An 18,304-nucleotide genomic window follows, 5' to 3' on the forward strand; every position below is an offset into this window, starting at 1 on the left:
GAGGTCCAGCCGTGACCCAGCCACAGCGCTGCTGAATGCACTGATGGCCGCCCACTGACGAACACATTTAAAAACTAAACCTCCCCCTTCCTCACTGCATCTCTCTCGCTCTCTCCATCTGTGCCTCGGTGGCCATCACTGGTCTGAGGCCAGTGTAGGGCTGATTCTGACAGCTGCGGAAATCGGTCTTGCCATGTATCGCAGGCAAAAACCCTTAACCTGCCGGCCCTGACATGGACAGTACAAGAGAGTGGCTGTTCTAGACTCAGTCATTAATTTACCATTAATGGAGGCCGGTGTTGTATGTTAATGCCATGCGATCCTTGCCAAGACGCCACGGTACGAGTGGCTCTGCGCCCAACCCTAATGCAGCTTATTAGCAGCTCTGCCTGAAGACATTTGGCTCTGTGGACACAGGCTGTTACTGATATGTGAGAAGAAAAAACATTCAGAGAAATGGAGTGAGAAGGATGGAGACGGAGAGATAATGGGTGAGTGCAACCAAGTGGGGGATGGAGACAGAAGGGAGAAAGGAAGCAAAAGGAGGAGTGAGGTAGGTGTTTAATGCGAGAGGAATGCTTTTTCTCAGGGTGCTGCGACTGAATCCTGCCCACTGCAATCCCACCTCTGGCCTCTAGGGGGAGATGTTGCTATAAATGGAACTTGGCAGCACATGACTCTACATCAGCAGCTTGTATTCTTCAGCCTATTGGAAAACTATGAATCGTCCAAACAGAAGAACCTGTGTATATATACATCGAGTGCTGCTGTCAACCTCAGCACTGGATTTCTTATGCAACCCTTTTCTGCCTCCTCGTTTATACTGTAACTTCACCCTTAATGGGGTAGTAGTAGCCTAGTGGGTAAGACACTCGCCTGTGAACCAGGAGACCCAGGTTCAAATCCCACTTACTACCATTGTGTCCCTGAGCAAGACACTTAACCCTAAGTTGCTCCAGGGAGACTGTCCCTGTAACTACTGATTGTAAGTCGCTCTGGATAAGGGCGTCTGGTAAATGCAAATGTAATTCTGAGCAGAATTTCATCCACAGAACAAAAATGACTAAAATCGGGCATGGATGTATTTAACAAAATAAATGTACAATTTAGATAAAAGGGCTTAAAATCCCTTTTGGTATGTAAAGAGCTTGTTAGACTTTATTATAGAGAGTTTATTGTGAGATTATAAAATTCTGAGCAACAACACAATTTGCAGCACACTGCATATCAGGTGAATTTCAGACTCAGAGTCATCTGAGCTCAAGGTTTATTTAATCAGATGATCCCTAATCGGGAGATGCTCAACACAGCAGGAGTTGGTATTGTACATGTGATTAATGGCACTTGTGTGGTGCTACAGGGGGAGTCAATGGCTTGGCCGTTTTTTTTTTATTAATGTGTGTATTACTATATTTGCCTGAGTTTATTGTGTGGTGTGTGTATTTATCATGACTGGTAAGGAAACTGGTACACACACCCAGAGTGACCAGCAACAATGTGTTCTGATAAATGGTGGCGGGTCTGTATGGACCGACCAGTCTACTGGGATTAGAGGTGTTTATTGGGCAATTTCTTTCAGAGGACTGCTAGCCCCTAAGCAGACTGCCTGGCAGGTGCAACCATCCTCCAGCTTACATGCACCAACCTGCTTGTACACTGCATCAGTGCAGCTCTTACATCCTGGACCCGATGTCAGATTTCCCTCTGGATTCTGGAAACCGTTTCTGTCTGCTCAAGAAATCCTGCTAATCTGTCTTTTTTCATGATGACTGTGTATAATTGCACATATGTGTCATGATCTGTGACCAAATTCAGCCAACTACAGTTTATTTAAACTCCACACACACACACACACACACACACCAACCACACTCCACCGATGCTTGAGTGCTCTGCCTGGCAACACTTCTCAGCACCATGCCTCTCAGCAACCCACAGGCCGAGAGAAAGGGAGAGAGAAAGAGAGAGGGGGGGCTGAGAGCTGGGGAGAGAAAAGAATGCTGAAGAGGGACGAGGGCCAAAGACAGGAGCAGAAGAGTGTGGTGAATACGGAAAAGGTGGAAAAATGAGATGAGCTCGAGGCTAGGCGTGTGGAAGAGAGGAAGTTGTAGAGGTGACTGGGATGGTGTGAGTGATGCAACAGATAAGGACGGAAGAGCTTCATAAAGGATAAACAGAAACGTGGAGGTGGGCCGCGAGCCAGTACAATCCTGTTAGAACTCTCCTGAGCTGGAACGGGGAACAGGTCTGTCACAGGGCCCCGCTAACAGTCTGTGTCCCAAAGGGCCAACTAAAATAATGACAATGCTAAACAGGACTGGCCTTGGTTACATACCGAGTCCATCTGCCCCAAATCAGACACTCAGAAGTACAGAAATGCACACATATCACATATGTACACATAAATACCCTAATAATAAGTATTATCGGGCAGAGGTGGGAATGTTCCCATGCTTCATGAATTTGTTTACGATGGAAAGGGCAATGATTCACAATGCTTTTGGGTATGTTTATACAGTACAGGCCAAAAATTTGGACACACCTTCTCATTCAAAGTGTTTTCTTTATTTTCATGACCATTTACATTGGTAGATTCTCACTGAAGGCATCAAAACTATGAATGAACACGTGTGGAGTTATGTACTTAACAAAAAAAGGTGAAATAACTGAAAACATGTTTTATATTCTAGTTTCTTTGCTCTGATTACTGCTTTGCACACTCTTGGCATTCTCTCGATGAGCTTCAAGAGGTTGTCACCTGAAATGCTTTTCCAACAGTCTTGAAGGAGTTCCCAGAGGTGTTTAGCACTTGTTGTTTAGCACTTTGCCTTCACTCTGCGGTCCAGCTCACCCCAAACCATCTGGATTGGGTTCAGGTCCGGTGACTGTGGAGGTCAGGTCTCCACTTTTTGTTAAGTACATAACTCCACATGTGTTCATTCATAGTTTTGATGCCTTCAGTGAGAATCTACCAACGTAAATGGTCATGAAAATAAAGAAAACACATTGAATGAGAAGGTGTGTCCAAACTTTTTGTCCTGTACTGTATGTATGTATGTATGTATGTATGTGTGTATATGCATCTGGATGTCATCTTACTGATATACCAGTATTCCAAAAGAAAGTTGGACAGTTGCACGTTTTACCTTTGCTTACTTTATTTAGAATAAAAAAATCTACTATAGTTATAGTTTTCTAAAAGTAGAAATTATATTTTTCTTTTTTGCATTTCAGAAATTGCTTCATACAACATATTCTTAGCTAAATAATATAAAAATATATTAGCTATAATAAAAACATAATGTAAGTGCAGTGCCTTTTATTTTTATGAACAAAATTTTAGGTACCATTCACCGCATTGTCAGTATTGCACACACAATCAAAACTTTTGTGGTGCACTTCCTGTTTAAAAGGAATCCTTGAAATGCAACCCTGAGTGCAGCTTTGCTATTTCTTGCAATCATGTTTATCTTTATAGCGCAATCTTTTGCACCCATTTCTTCATTGGAACCGCAAGGTACGCTTAAGACAATGCAAAACCTGATGAGACACACACTGAACGCAATCAAGATAATTAACATGAGTAATATGACAGTAGACGGAAAGGAATAACTTGTTTAGACAGTTATTGAGAATCGTGTTTAGAAAAATGCAGCCTCAATACCAGGTGCACTCTGAAAAAGTATGTGCTGGTGGGGTTGTCACGGCCTTGTAACAACCATGTCCTTATATGGCAACAAGTTCTATTCTTTTTCTATTTCCTGCTTATCTACAGAATCTCAACAGCCATTTTCAGAAAGAAGTCGTTTGTCTTCATCTAAACATTGGCCTCCCCAAGGACAAGCCTCACGGCCTGTTGAAATAAACCACAGTGTCAGATACATAAATACTGCTGAGTAATGTCTCTTAGTTCCGACACACACGCTCTTGTGGGGACTCACACTGCCCACAAGCGCACAGGGCCACCTGATGTTTCCTGCAGTTAACTGACACTGTCTACAGTAAGAAAATACTAGATGTTGATAAAAAGGAAATGAAAAAGAAAACATCATTTGGACATCATGTCCAACCCTGCAGGGGGCAGTACTCACTACTGGGCGGAGTCATTGAGCTGGTACTCGCGGGCACGGCTGAAGCACTCCTGGATGCCAGAATCGGCCCACAGACGCATCATGGCCCCCAACAGCTCAGGGGAGTACGGCTCGGTGTCTTCCATGCGGCTGACCACGTCACACACCATCTTAGCATCCGCCTGTGGAGAAAAATACAGGTTACTGCAACCCATTTTTTTCACATTATATTAATGCATTAATATCATACAACATGTAAATGCATTAAACATTATGATGCATATGGATCTGAACATTTTGAGTGTCATGATGTAGTACTGATACGGAGTTATTTTCAATATTACATGAAAACAGGAGTCCAATGTTGGCATAATTTTTCATGGCACCTGTCAATTTGCCCATAATTATTGACAAACCCATTGCTGCTTGTCTGACTAATTATCTAAGTTCAAGTGTGTATAATTATTACTGAAAAAACCATATCCAGTCCTAAAATAAGCACACAACATGGAAATGTCACATGACAGTCATTTAGTCATTTAAACCAAACTGAAACAAAAGACACTGAATTTGTAGAGCACAAGGTCAAACGGAGCATCTAAGAACAGCAGAAACACATCTTCACCCACACACCACAATCTGGTTTCATCGCCACTGTTCCAGGACAAACTGCCCTTAAATAGGCCTGTTTTTTTAATATTTCAAGTGTTATTGGTTTGGCAGGGTCTGACAGGCAGAGTTTGATAATCTGTGTTGGTGCGAGTGCAGGAGAAATTAGCTTTTTCTGTATGTCATGGTAATGAAACGTTTCAATTTAATATGTATGCGACACACAAAAAACTTTTTTCGATCTGTAAAATATGTTCATTCTTGTTTATATTGACCAAAGCACAATCGTGCATTTTTTTGTGGTAAAACCCTTGATTTTTTTTCTTCCTGACAAAGGTGGGATATTCTTGGTACCATGGGATGTCGGGCACCCCTGAGTGGTATCCACTTTTAATTCATTTTTTTAAATTCATTTAAGACATTTTTGTCAAGACCGTCGCTCCACTGCCAGACCACCTGGAAGCAGATAAGGACGTGTTCGCGTCAAGAATAAACATCCAGCGGCCACATTGCTCGTCCCTGATTGACCCTGCCACGTATCGATTGCCTTGCTTTGACTACGCTTTCGGATTGTACCTGCCTGTTGCTCGTTCGGACCTTGATGTTGTTCTTCTGCCTTGCCCTCGGACCTATCAACCCTCGGACCCATCAACCCTCGACGTTGCCAGCTCTCTCTGCCCGACTATTCTCCTGCTTGCCCAGAATTGGGCCTTCATGATAATTCCTTTCCACTGAAAATATTAAGGTGGTTGGTACAAACAGAAGCAGTGAGAAGTGAATAAGAAAGGAGCCTGGGAACAGCTGAACTGGGCAGCGCACCGCAAACAACCAAAATAGCCTTCCCAGTCATTCCTCCAATCTTAAACTGCATTAAGATCTAATCTGCTGTGTGCATGTGTGTGTGTGTGTGTGTGAGAGAGAGAGAGAGAGAGAGAGAGAAAGAGACACTGATTTTGTAGTTGTAAAGGATTCTGAACAGCACCCACCCCATTCCACAGGCTGATGCCAGCAGCCTGTTTGCCACCCTTTCAGGCCTGCCATGTCAGGAGCGACAGAATCTACAGCCATCGGGGGTATCCAAAGCCCCCCGCCTCACACAAAACCAGCAGGCAGTGCCAGGAACACTAGGCCAATTAAAAAGAAAGAGAGTCCAAGCAGGCAGCTCCCCTCACCACGTTGTTCCCCCCAGATCCAAGTGTTCCCACAACACTAATCTTAATATGCGTCAGTGGGACTCTGGAATACCTTATCACAATGTCGGGCTGACAGGAAGAGGCCGCAAAAAGACAAGAGGGGAAGAAAGAAAAAACGGGTAAGGTTGGAGTTTTGTAATTTCCTGCAATGAAAATGAGCTCCATTCTTATGCCCCCCAATCATCATTTAGGTCACAGTGGCAGTTGTCTCATCATGGCTCTACAAAGGTTTAACACTTCCTACACCACCTGTCAATCACTCCCTCAGGGGCCTGGTTATCTGCTGAGTAAAGGTCGAGGGGCGTTGCCATGAAGATGAGCATCACCAGTGGCTCCTGGGAGGATCAACTACACACTGCAAAAAACACACTGGCCTCCATGTCAGCGGGTTGTATATAGGAGGTAAAAAGGGGAACCTGGGATGCAGAGTTCTCCATTTTCCCTGTCGAAGCGGTGAAAAAGACCATGGATGCTGAGAGGATAGAATCTTAATACAAGGATAATGACAGACACACTCAGCATTCATTACACTGACAAACACGAAAAACAAAAGCTCAGTGTGACATTTACAGTGACTTATGACACATCACGCTACTGGAGTAGTGCGTGAAGCACGCTCTCTGTGGATGATCTAAAAGACTAATGTTTTCACATGATGAGTCAATAGTATTCAAGACAACTATGAGGCAATAATATATTGCGTGGCGTCATTAGCAGAGCGGTGTATCATTGGCAAGTGTTGGCTAAATCCCCTGGGGACCTGACCTTTATGAGCAGGTTCTCTGAACTCAGCTGGATGGAACTTTCCAGAGCACACCAGAGCCCCCACACAGAGCCCACTTCTGTAAACCGACACAGGAAAAGACTGCCTCACCCTCACACCATGTGTGTGTGTGTGTGTGTGTGTGTGTATATATATATACACACACACACACACACACATATATGAGACAATGGCATCTCTGTCAAAATATATATTTGACAATGGCATCTCTGAATGAGATGTCTATACAAAGGTGATTATATGATTATCTGCTCATTTTCCAGTTTTTCTGTTGTGTTAATGTTGATGGATTAAAGGCAGGGAATATGGATGAGTGAACAGCTCAGAAAGTGATGCACGTTCAAATTCTCGCAGTAATTTTACCTATCAAAAGTGATCAAATTGTTCCCTATTGTATTCTTACCACACTCCTGCCACTAAACAAGATGATTAAGGTAAGGCATACAGTAGGACTCTTCCCATAATGCAGCTGTGCCCGACAAGGACAAGCGTGACTTAATTTCATCACGACCCTTGTCATGCCTCTATTCCTTTGTTTTCATCTGTGTTTTTTCAGCAACTGAAGAGCATGTGATTTTGCAACTGATTGCTACTGAATTTTGATCAGTTTCATACAAACAGATAATAACCATTTATAATGGCCTCGGTGCAGGCAGAAAAGAATGGAGGGGTCTTAATCAGCATTCATTTTATGTTGGGGAAACGGTGCTGGGAGAGGCATAACACAGCAGAATTTGAATTACAGATCTGCCTCTGGACGTGAATAAGAGACCAACTCTTTCTGAATCCCATACTGGGCATTTTCAGTGTGTCGTCTGTTGAAATGGACCTTGTTAACTCATCCGTAATTGAGTCATATTTACCCCAATTCCCTCCCTTCACTTTGGGCCACTGAATCCAACATAGTCCAGAGGTCTCATCTTCATTGCTCAGTGGATTCTGCATGAAACACGGACACTGTGTAGAATGTGGTCCATTTAAAGCTCTATGGGCTGTGAACACCCATTCATTTAGCACCAATGACAGAGGCAACCTTTCTTCCCTAATTAGGCCAGGGCCATGGGAGACTCTCTAGTTAGCGTTGAGATGTGTAGTCTGTGTAAGCATCACTCCAGAAAAACTCCCTAGGCCTTGGAGCCTGAGATCACGGATCTCTTGGTGAGAATTACGACAACTAAGTCCCTGTTTATTGCTGTAGCACTAATCCTGGCTCAGACTGGAGATGAAGAGCCCCCAGGACAATTGCCATTTTGAGCTGCTGTATTAATGACAACTTTCTGACAGTTAGTCTATCAAACCTCCACTTGTCCAAAATGAAGCCCAAGACATTTAACAGGATGACATTTCTAGAGTGGAACATCCTGCGACAATTCTGTGGCATTCTGATGTTCCGAAGAGAATAGTAAAACCTCAGCTGTTGGGGGGAAAAATATGCCAAAGAGGCTGAGCTTGACTACAGCAACAAAGTGATGGGTGGATTGAAGGCATCTGCCATTACTATACTGAGGAACATGTATGAGCTGAAACTACAGTGGAATGGGTAGCAGATCCAAGATACATAAGCAGGGCTGATTCTCTAAGAAAAAAAAGAGAGCAGGAAAGGACTTCTGTAACGCTTACAGACCTTTGCTGTCAATAAACAGTCAAGGACTGTGCTGGAGATCCGAGCTCCCAAAAGGTCACATGTATGGACAGTCAGCTGTATTTGATATTACAATCAAGTCACCTTAAAGACATTAGTCAGATATAGGTCTCATTATAGTGTGGCAATATCTAAAAAATGTAGGCAAGGGGCAAGAGAAAGACAGCCATTGTATTTGTTGGTGCCAGTCTCAAGCCTGCATTCATGGGGAGGGATATTTCAGGAACGGCATCTTTTAACATATCAATTATGAGAACAACTAGATGATTAAATGGAGATGGTTGATCAAAAGCAGCAGAAAAGTAGAAGAAAAAGAAGAAGCCAAGAAACACTTAATAGGATGGATGTAGCTGTGTGGTCAACAAAGCAATCCACATCAAGGAGAAACCACATCGCAAGAGTCGTAAATTTATATCTTCAAAGCGGTTGTGATGTATCAGTTCGATGATTAAAACAAAACTGTGATCACAACTGTGATCACAAAACATAACTGTGAAACATGAATGCATGAATAATTTCCATTAAATTATAAAGTATTTTTTCTGCCCATATTAATATTGTGATCTAATTTCTCAGCCATATCGCCCAGCCCCAGGCCTGACGAACATTGGGCCAAACAGGAAATGCCCGAAGTCTTATAATGTGCTTGTGAAATTGCCTTTAATGTAACCAGTGGCTCTGGAGCCACCCGCTGAAAGAAACCAGGGCGATTTCTTCACAAAAGGAATCTCTCAGGTAGGATCCATATCTGTATTCCCCTGTGGAAACCTGCCCAATTTCACAACCAATAGTTCACAGAAATGAAACTGTGATGTAGGATTGCTTCTGGCAGGCACACTACTGGAGCAGGTGGGTAAAAAAATCAATTCACAAATTCCTAAATGATTCATGCAACTTTGTTACATTATAACCTTCATAAAGTGTTCACAAGCATTCCGACTCAGCAGGTGTTCTATAGACAGGATGCTGTCAGGAGAGCAGTGGTCAGCTGACATCCACAGGCTTCCTGTGCATAACTACACACATGCACACACACACACACACACACACACACACGCACACACACACACAGAGTCAGTGATGTGAAAACCTGAGGCTGATCTACAAAAAGCCCCCCTCCAGTCAGTCGTCTTCCTCCAGCAGAGAGGTGACCCTTTGATCAGGGCCAGAGCCCGGTGTCAAACGCCGGACTTTAAAGGCTTGGCCTGGACCATGGGGTGAGACGGGAAGGTTCGCTTCCAAAAACAATAGAGATTCTGCAGTATTTTTCACTTTTTATCTACACTGCATTATCACCCCCCTCCCTTCCTGCACGCCCCACCTCATAATATATATGTGTGTATAGATGGCTACAGATATATAGGCACTTCTCTCCATTTGCCTCAGCACACTCAAAAAAGCCTCTTCAATTCACCGCTGAGGTTCCAGTTCTTTAAGCGACCCGCATTGAAAACGACACACAACTAAACACATGACACACACACACACGCCCTGCCTCCTCTGCACTTCATTATCGTGTCTCTTTCTGTGTCGCTCCATCACAGCTCCCTTCCCTCCCTTGCTCCCTCCCTCTCCACTCCTCCGCATCATGTGACATTCAGCTCCAGTTGCCATGGTTACTGGCTCTTTCCTGGAGAATGCAATCTTGGTTCAGATGCGCGCGCGCTCTCTCTCACTCGCTCTTTCAGTGTCATTCTCACACTCTCCCCTTCCCATGGCAGCTGCTGAATTATTGATCTGATGAAATATTTAACTCTTGTTCTGCTTTCCCGCTGAACACTCATCGGCGCTTCTTAAAGCCCCAGGCTCGAACGCAGCCTCCGTCCCCCTCGGCGACCGTGCCGGGTGTTAACAGAGACCACACCCTCCCTCAGCTGAGCCCGGGGGCCCCAAGGACAATATTAGCCAATCAGGGCCAACCTCTGTTACATCACCCAGCAGGACAAATCAACATTCCACACAATTTACCCTGCTGACACCCAGCGCCAACACCACAGTGGGTCAGTATTTACTCTCCTTGAATCAATAAAGCAATTCGGGTTTTCTGGTTTCATGTGTGTCGCTGGCGGTGCCAGTCTGACCTGTGAAAACATGGAGAGCGTAAAAAAAAACAGGTGTGTCAGGATGGGGATGAGTGCCACACTGACCCCAATGACAAGGACGAACACGAGAACCGGGTCAGACGTCTCTCCCCTACACGCTGCACGGGCGAACCGGCTGACCTCAAATCCCAATAGGATTGGGATTTACAGAGCTGGGGGGGGGGGTGATGATCAAAGGTTCAGAAAATTTCTGTGATGAGCCCACCCCCATTGAGCAATTACTTGATTATAGCGATTCTGAGGGAAATGGGCTGCTGGTGGGCATAAATGCCAGCACATGCATGCATTTTATTTACTATTATGTTGTATACAGATGTGAAAAAATGATCATCTTAATGTGCATGGATACACACACAGTCGTTATGATAAAATCAACGAAAACTTGACCTTTCTTACAATGTGTTCAGTGTCACAATAAAAGTCTAATTCTAAACAATAGTTTACATAATTTTGTTGTAAGTGTATTATTAATTTTGGTTTATGATTTTATAATATTTTTGATTCCCACACTGCGACACTGATGGAGGGCTGCCAGAGACCCAGCTTCTCTCTCTCTCTCTGTCTCGGTGGCCTGCAGGTTGAGCTGTGTCTGCTGAGGCCTGGCATTTACTGAAGAGCTCTGCATGGCTGGACTCATCCTGCCTCAGATCTGCTCCTTTATTTTTAGCAGCACTCTGGCAGGGTGGCACCCGCCGCGCCCCCATCCACCACCACCCTCCAGCTCGCGGCAGCATCCCTCCCCGTCTGAGCAGCCTCACATGTGGGAACTGGAGTCTGCAGCCCTGGGGCAGAAGGGTCAGCTGTTTCTGGGTGATGGAAGCCCAGGGAACGCAAGCAACACGGCCACCTGTCTGCCCTCAAACCTCCACCTGTGCTGCAGAGGGCAGGAAAGGAGATTTACCAGAAAACAACACATTATTGTTCGCCGGCGTCCCCCCTTCCCATTTGGGAGTCCCAGCACCTGTACCCCTCCCTGCGCTCTTCAGTGTCCTACCGCGGCTCCTGGAGCCCTCAGGGGAGCTGATGTGAGGGCAAAATCAAATTAAAGAGGTCTGCGAATAACAAACAGCAGAGGCGTCACGACGGCGCGGTGGTGGCAGCCGCGTTAATTAACCCTGCTCGGTGGAAGAGGGGTGGGGCCGGAGGACAGCGCCGCCCTTCAGGTGCTCAGGGAGCAGGCAGGGGTTTCATTAAAGGACAAACAGACTCACAACATGATTCATCACTTTCCCAAAGTCGAAGAGCGAGACAGATAACACACACACACACACACACTCAAGCCTCAGGGCGTGGTCTAGCATTCAGTGTATTCCCATCCAACAGTCCTGCATCCATCAGGATTAGCCAACCCAGAGAGTAAGGAAGAAACCACACAGAGAGACCCTCCAGCCAATGAAAGCCGAAATCACTCTGATGTTGAGACACTGCTGCTCTCCAAGTGTCCGATGAGCTGCGTCTCTGTGGCAACCGACAGTCTCCTAGCAGCGCAACACAGCTTATGGAAAAATGAATGAAAATCCACTCAGAGAGAGAGAGGGCGAGAGAGAGGGAGACAGAGGAAGTGAGAATAGCAAGATGTCTGCAAAGTTCAGGCAGCTGAGAAATACGATCTGTCCCTCTGCCCAACAGGAGATACAGCGAGATGCTATATAAGAAGGACCGTGTCAGTAGACTTCGCAAAAGTCACATTTAATAGGTCACCAGTGGGAATTCTTGATAGTTTATCTGCATGTTTTGCAGCAGCTATCATTTTTTATGATGTCCTCCATGTACAAGGGGTATAAAAAGCATATATAATGAAGAGACGGAGGCTGCGCCACACTTGTGTGTGTTACATGTTCATGGGAGGATGTTTGAATAATCCAGAATGAGGAAGTAGGGTGCAGCCATTTCTAATGAAAAGAAAGTTAATCTCCCCTCTCCATGATACAGAGAGCTAGAAGTCCTTTCTTGTTTGTATCAGTTTATTTCTGTAAATCCTGGTTGTGACAGCAGTGAACACTGCCTATGGCACCATAGGAAGACGGCTCCATCCCCAACACAAACACAAGCAACTTTCAGAGATGGGAAGGATACACAGAATAACACAAACACAGGAAAAGAGTAAAGCATTTAGACTCTCGAGTCTAGTAACTGGGCACTCGATTACAGCCTGAGCCTACACAACTCGCTCGACACGGCCAAAGGAAAAAAACAGCTGGACGGGGCCGGGGTTGTGTATCAACCAATGTGTGTTAATGAGTGTGTGTTTGAGTGTAACGGCCTATGTGTGTTTGTGTGTGGCTGTGCAGAAAGTGTGTGGAATGAGAGAGCAGCACTCAACCTGGTTGAATTAAACATAACCACTCAGTGTGGGTGTGTGTGTGCTCCTTAGCATTACACACACACACACACACACACATAGAGCACAAGGCCATTTCGTCTGGAAGAGCTGATCTCTCTGCCATCTGCAGGCCCTCCTCGCATCACCATCATCACACATCACTCAAAATCCAATCCTAATGGTTTAGGACGATTAAAGTGAAGCATATTTGTCGATATTTTGTTTTGTTTTAATCTGTAAACAATCACAATTATGCAAAGTTGTGATTATTTTAAGACTAAACAGTGGAGCGCAATCTAATCTGTGTGGTGTCGGTACATTCCGGCAGGATTAAGCTATTTAAACTCGGGGCTTTTCATCTGGGCAAATGTTATTGATTGCTGATTTCTGTTTTCTGCCACCGACTAGTCGCGCCACCGAGGATATAATCGGCTTGAATCCTAATGCGTCCATCTCATTTCTGTCACAGCCACCCCCAAAAATCCGGAGCATTCAGAGCAATGGGATCCAATTATTTCATTCAACCTAATGCTGCACTTAAAAATGCATGGTGTTTTAATCCCACTCACTACCATTCATAATCGAGCATTTGTGTGGGTTTGGATCAACTAACACATCAAAAATGTTTGTTGATTATGACAGATAGAACATGAATGCTGTTAGAATATTACAAATGATCAATTAAAAATAATTCTCAGAAAAAATCGATTCTCAGATACTACTTTTATTTCACTATTAATTAGCATTGGTATCGATACTTAAATGCTAGTTTTGCATCTGCCGGATGACAGAAGTGTCCAGCAGACTACAGCAGTTTTCAACAGGCATTGCAGTGGGCAGCCCTTCGGCTACCAGGAGGACCGAATGTTTACGTGAGAGACACTTCAAACATGGCTGGACATAACGCTCCAGCTTGCTAGAGAATTGAAAAAGTAAAGAGGACTTTCTGGAAGTATTTAGGACCTCAGATGAACGGAGAAAACCAAAAGATGTGGACAAGTCCGTTTGCAAGAAGTGCTTCAAAGTTGTCATTATCAAAGCAAGCAGTGGGACAAATTTAGCAAATCACTTGAACCAACATCCCTCAGAATAATAATCAGAGTTTCGAGAGGGGAGTGAAGTTGTTCAAATGTATTATGAATATTTTAATTGCTTCTGTCAAGAATACTGTTGAAGTAAGTTAATAAGAATGTTAATAATAAGTTTTTGCTTTTCCCCTCATTTTACAATTATGTAATTAAACAGCGTGCATATAAGGAGTGCTCTATGTTTACTTATTTAATAATTTCTTTATGTAGTACACACACACACACACACACATATGGTGATCTACCATAATACAAATGATCTAAAAAATGTATTAAAAATGTTCCTGTATTTGTTTTATCTCCCCCTGTAGTATTGCAAATTGTTTTACGTATCGAGTACAATCCTAAATATCAGTATCAATTTAGAAATGTCAGTATTGTGACAAGCCTAATACAGACATTTTCATGTGTGTGTGTGTGTGTGTGTGTGTGCGCCTCTTGCCAGTGCATCTCTGCAGCGAGTGGTTAGAGAGCGGTGCGCTCTGCAGCAGCTCCCTGAAACCCATCCCCCCCCCCCCCCCCGCTCGACGTCTCCATCTCCCCTCCTCTCCTCCCCCTTCCCCTCGCAGCCCATCGCAGGCATTCGGCCCAGCGCTGCTCCATCTCCACGCTCTCACAGCCACTGCAGGCCAAGGAAGAGTACATTAACCCACAGCCACTGGCCAGCGCCTGCATGCATTTCATCAGCAATAAATGCGAGAGCAAACACAAACGCACGCAGGCGCACACACACATGCGACACTCTAGAAGAATGGCGGCGGAGGCCAAAGACATCTTGCAGGCGCACAAAGAACGGCGCGGCGCTTGCATGCTAAGTGCGGCGCATCAGCGTGTGCATGACAGCGCCTGTACATGTGCACCCGCTGGCGTTTTCAAGCCAAGAAATCACCAGCTGCCGCAACCACGTGAACGGCGGCTCCCAGGGTCCCTCACGCCGCGTGCTTAAAGACACAAAGCCCTCCATCCCCCCCCCACACACGTCCCCTTCACTTCTCCGTCTGAATTTCATCAAGGAAGAGCGCGTTTTTAATTGAACCGCGAATGGGCCGCTGCGTAGACGGAGCTCAGCAGTGAAACAGGGTCGGCGGGGGCAGAGGCGGACAGACCCCCACCACCGGCCACAGCGCAGCCGAGTCAGGACCGGAACGTGAGAAAGAGAGAACGGAGGAAGGAGGACGTGATGAGCAGGAACACAGGGAGGAGAAAGACATGGAGACAGAGACCGAGAGAGAGAGAGAGAGAGAGAGAGAGATTATAGAGGAGGAGTCCATTAGGAGTCCAGACACATCGGGGTTGTCTTCTTATGTCACCTCACACCGGCTAGAGCCCCACCCCCACCCACCAGCACTTTCCCTACTAATCAATAGCCGAGCACTTAGCGGTCCGGCACAAAGAGCTGGGAGAGGGAGATAGAGAGTCCCGTCATTAAACTTCTAATGGACAGGGTGGGGAGACGGGGGGCGTGATGTTCTCATGCAGCACATGCCATTAACATTTCCGCAAAATAAAGTCTATTATGTCACAGTTTTAATCACCCCAACCAGTTTAGGACAAAGCAGTGGAATTTTGCTGAGAAGACAAAACATTCAAAATATTTTTTTCTTCAACTTAATTAAGGAAGGAACATGGCTGCCGCCATCCTACGTTCTGAGCGAGTTTACACATGGAGACATATGTGGGCCTGATCCCTGCGGAACGCCCCGCACTCCAGCCCACTCTCATCTCTCCAGAGGGAGCCCAAATTTAACATTAAATAATTCATCCGCAGACAGATGCAGCTTTTTATTGAGTTAATAATTCAAAACGGCACCCCTCGCCTCCTCCCTCCATCTCTGGATTCAGAAGGCCCCTCCTCGCCCTCTCTCGAGGTGGGCTCCGCCCGCTCTGTACCTTGGTGGCTTTCTCTGCTCTTCCGACTCAGATTAAAAAGCTGACGAGCACTGGGATCATGATTTCTCTCCATTAAATACACTGATCAACAAGAAAGGTAAAATAAGCTGTCTGTGGAATCTGATATTAAGACGTCGGTCCTTATGAGACCCGCAAGTCCGGAGACGGTGCGTCCTGCAGACGATCGACTGAATTGAAATCGGTGGAATTCGCAGTTCAAAACCATTGTCTGGCTGTCCCGTTACCCATACTGCCCCGTCTTCGTCAGCAGTGTCCGACCCACACAGAGCAGCGATCCTTGGCCACCGGGGGCCGGCGGTGAGAGAGACCCCACAGACCTGCTGGTGTGGAGGTCCTTGTCAACGTCGCTCACATCAACTTGTGCTGATGTGCTGACACAACTTGCTTAAAATATCCACACCTAGCGTGTCACTGATCAGTTTTTCACAACGCTACACTTGTTTTTTTATGTTGACTGGAGCGTGTGTGTATTTCGGTTCGTGTGTGTAAGTGTGTCAGCCCAGCGGGTTTTGCGCCGTATGACTCACCTACGCTCGTACTATAATATCCACTCTGTGCAGTTTCACGTTCGTGCTGCACCCCCCACACGGGACGGCGACATGGCAACGGTGGTGCTGGACGGGCTCACGGCTGTCGGGGCCACGCCCGGCCGTAAAAAGCGCCGATTGTATTTACACAGGCCAGCGCCACGCGAGTGTGCGTGGGTGGGAGGGTGCGTGTTGACTCTGTCGGTGGAAGGGGGGGAGGGGTCGTGCGGGGCGGATGAGCGGTTCGCGGGCGGGGCTTCTCCTGCACCAGCGGTGGCTCTTTTGTATTGCGATTGAAACCCGGGGATAAATAAGTGCTCCGTGCGCGGCCCCCCCTCGATCTCAGCCGCGGTGTCTGTCCCACGTCTCGCGCTTGGCTTCAGGACCTCTTTAACCACCTGTGACATGAAACCTAAATACAGCAGAGTTAGCAGTCAACTCCCAGCACGAAGTAAGTAAGATTCATCGCCCCGACAATCCCAATCCTTTTAAATTTGCTGGTTTTATTTAGGGTAAAAACGGTGAGCCGAATCAGAGGAAGCGTGTCGCCGGGTGAGGCCGCTGCCAGAGAAAAAAATGGCTCCCGATTCCATCAATACTACTAAGGCCATCACTGACACCCCCCAGCATCAGCCATGGCCACAGAGCCGCCCTCGGTGCTCCTCCCGTCAGAAACGGATGTTCTGTGATGTCGCCCGACGCCGCTGACACGGGGTGGCCAGGGTCTGACGGGCAGTAAAAAATCGATTTGAGCAGGCTGCTGTTGTTGTTTTTTTTATTAAAAAGGGCACGGCCAGATGCCGGTGCGCCTCTCTGTTCCGCGCCGAGCACAGGCTCACGCTGCTGTTATCTCTTAACCTTCAATTAGCGCCGGCAGGCAGCGCGGGGCATTGATTAAGCGCTAAATGCCAGCGCTCCGCCACTCTGGGTATTCCTCGGGACCTGAATTATTGAAGGCCGGCCGCTAATTGCAGAGGCAGCAGGAACGGAACCCGCGCGGCTCCGCCCGGTTCTTCCTTTCAGGAATCATCACTTCGCTTTAAAATGGACGCATGGCGCCGCTCGTCCCTTATTCGTACGCGAGTGTAATGAAAGAAACGAACAACACCATCAGCGACTCTCAGCAACTTTTCTTTAATAAAGAAATTTGAAGAGCTTTACAAATTTAACGACCAATTAGGCGGCCACTCGTCACACTATTCGTTGCTTAGTTACGCAGACGCCAATCACAAGAGGCGACTACCTGGAACGCACACGGACACAGACCGAGACTAAAAAGCCCATCTGAAGACCTATGAGCCCTGAAGCCGCATCGATGCGGGCGGGTACGGTACAGCCCCCTCAGCCCGTCCGAGGCAGCGGCTTCCAGCGGCACGGCCGTAAATCTCCGCGGACGCGCGCCGGGGCCGGGGCCGGGGCCGTATCTCATTTCGACCTGAGCGCGGGGATCTGGAAAGCACTGAGTCAGTGGGTTCATTCGGCGAGCGGCAAATCCTGCTGAATCAACTCCTCGCTCGCCCTAAAGACAGAGACTCAAGTCCACCCACCACCCCCCCCCCCCACCCCCCACCCCCCCCGCGCACGGACACACGCTGGAAACAAGGTTTCGCAAAGTGCGACAGGACCAACACTGTTCTCAGCACGTAAACTTGCGAAACGGGCGCAGACCCGGGATACGTAATGATTTGGGATCTCTGAATTAGCTGCAAACGCCTAATAACGCCGCCAATCTAGCCAAGACGATCTAAAAGCCTCTCCTTAAAACTAGAAATGCGGGCGTGCAGGAGAGGGGTGAAAGGTCAACAGAATAAACTTTATCTGACATCAGACAGGGCCGTTCAGGGGGAAATATGTCCCCCGCAGCCCTGAGAGAGCATTGGGGCGGAGGAAAATGCTTTCTTATAAGGACATAAATTCTTCATAGGCCCTAAGCCTGCTTCTGCATAAGTACAGCACTTACCGGATATACGAAAAAATTCACACAAGCAGGACCATAAAGCAGGAAGAAAATTGCAGAGGGGATGTGGCAATGGAACAGGCCATTTAGCTAAAGAC

At 46.5% G+C, this 18,304-nt stretch overlaps 1 protein-coding gene across 3 annotated transcripts in view; it reads right to left on the reverse strand.

Annotated features, from left to right (window-relative positions):
* The window catches only part of gnao1a (guanine nucleotide binding protein (G protein), alpha activating activity polypeptide O, a), a 62,846-nt gene that overhangs the window by 16,689 nt on the left and 27,853 nt on the right, over positions 1–18,304 (reverse strand). For all 3 annotated transcript variants that reach the window (XM_028957308.1, XM_028957310.1, XM_028957309.1), the window contains exon 4: positions 4,092–4,252. In XM_028957308.1, the coding sequence (XP_028813141.1) occupies positions 4,092–4,252 (161 nt within the window). The remainder of the gene's footprint in view (positions 1–4,091; positions 4,253–18,304) is intronic.

The sequence above is a fragment of the Denticeps clupeoides genome, chromosome 17 (genome assembly GCF_900700375.1).
Source record: "Denticeps clupeoides chromosome 17, fDenClu1.1, whole genome shotgun sequence".
Taxonomy (NCBI): domain Eukaryota; kingdom Metazoa; phylum Chordata; class Actinopteri; order Clupeiformes; family Denticipitidae; genus Denticeps; species Denticeps clupeoides.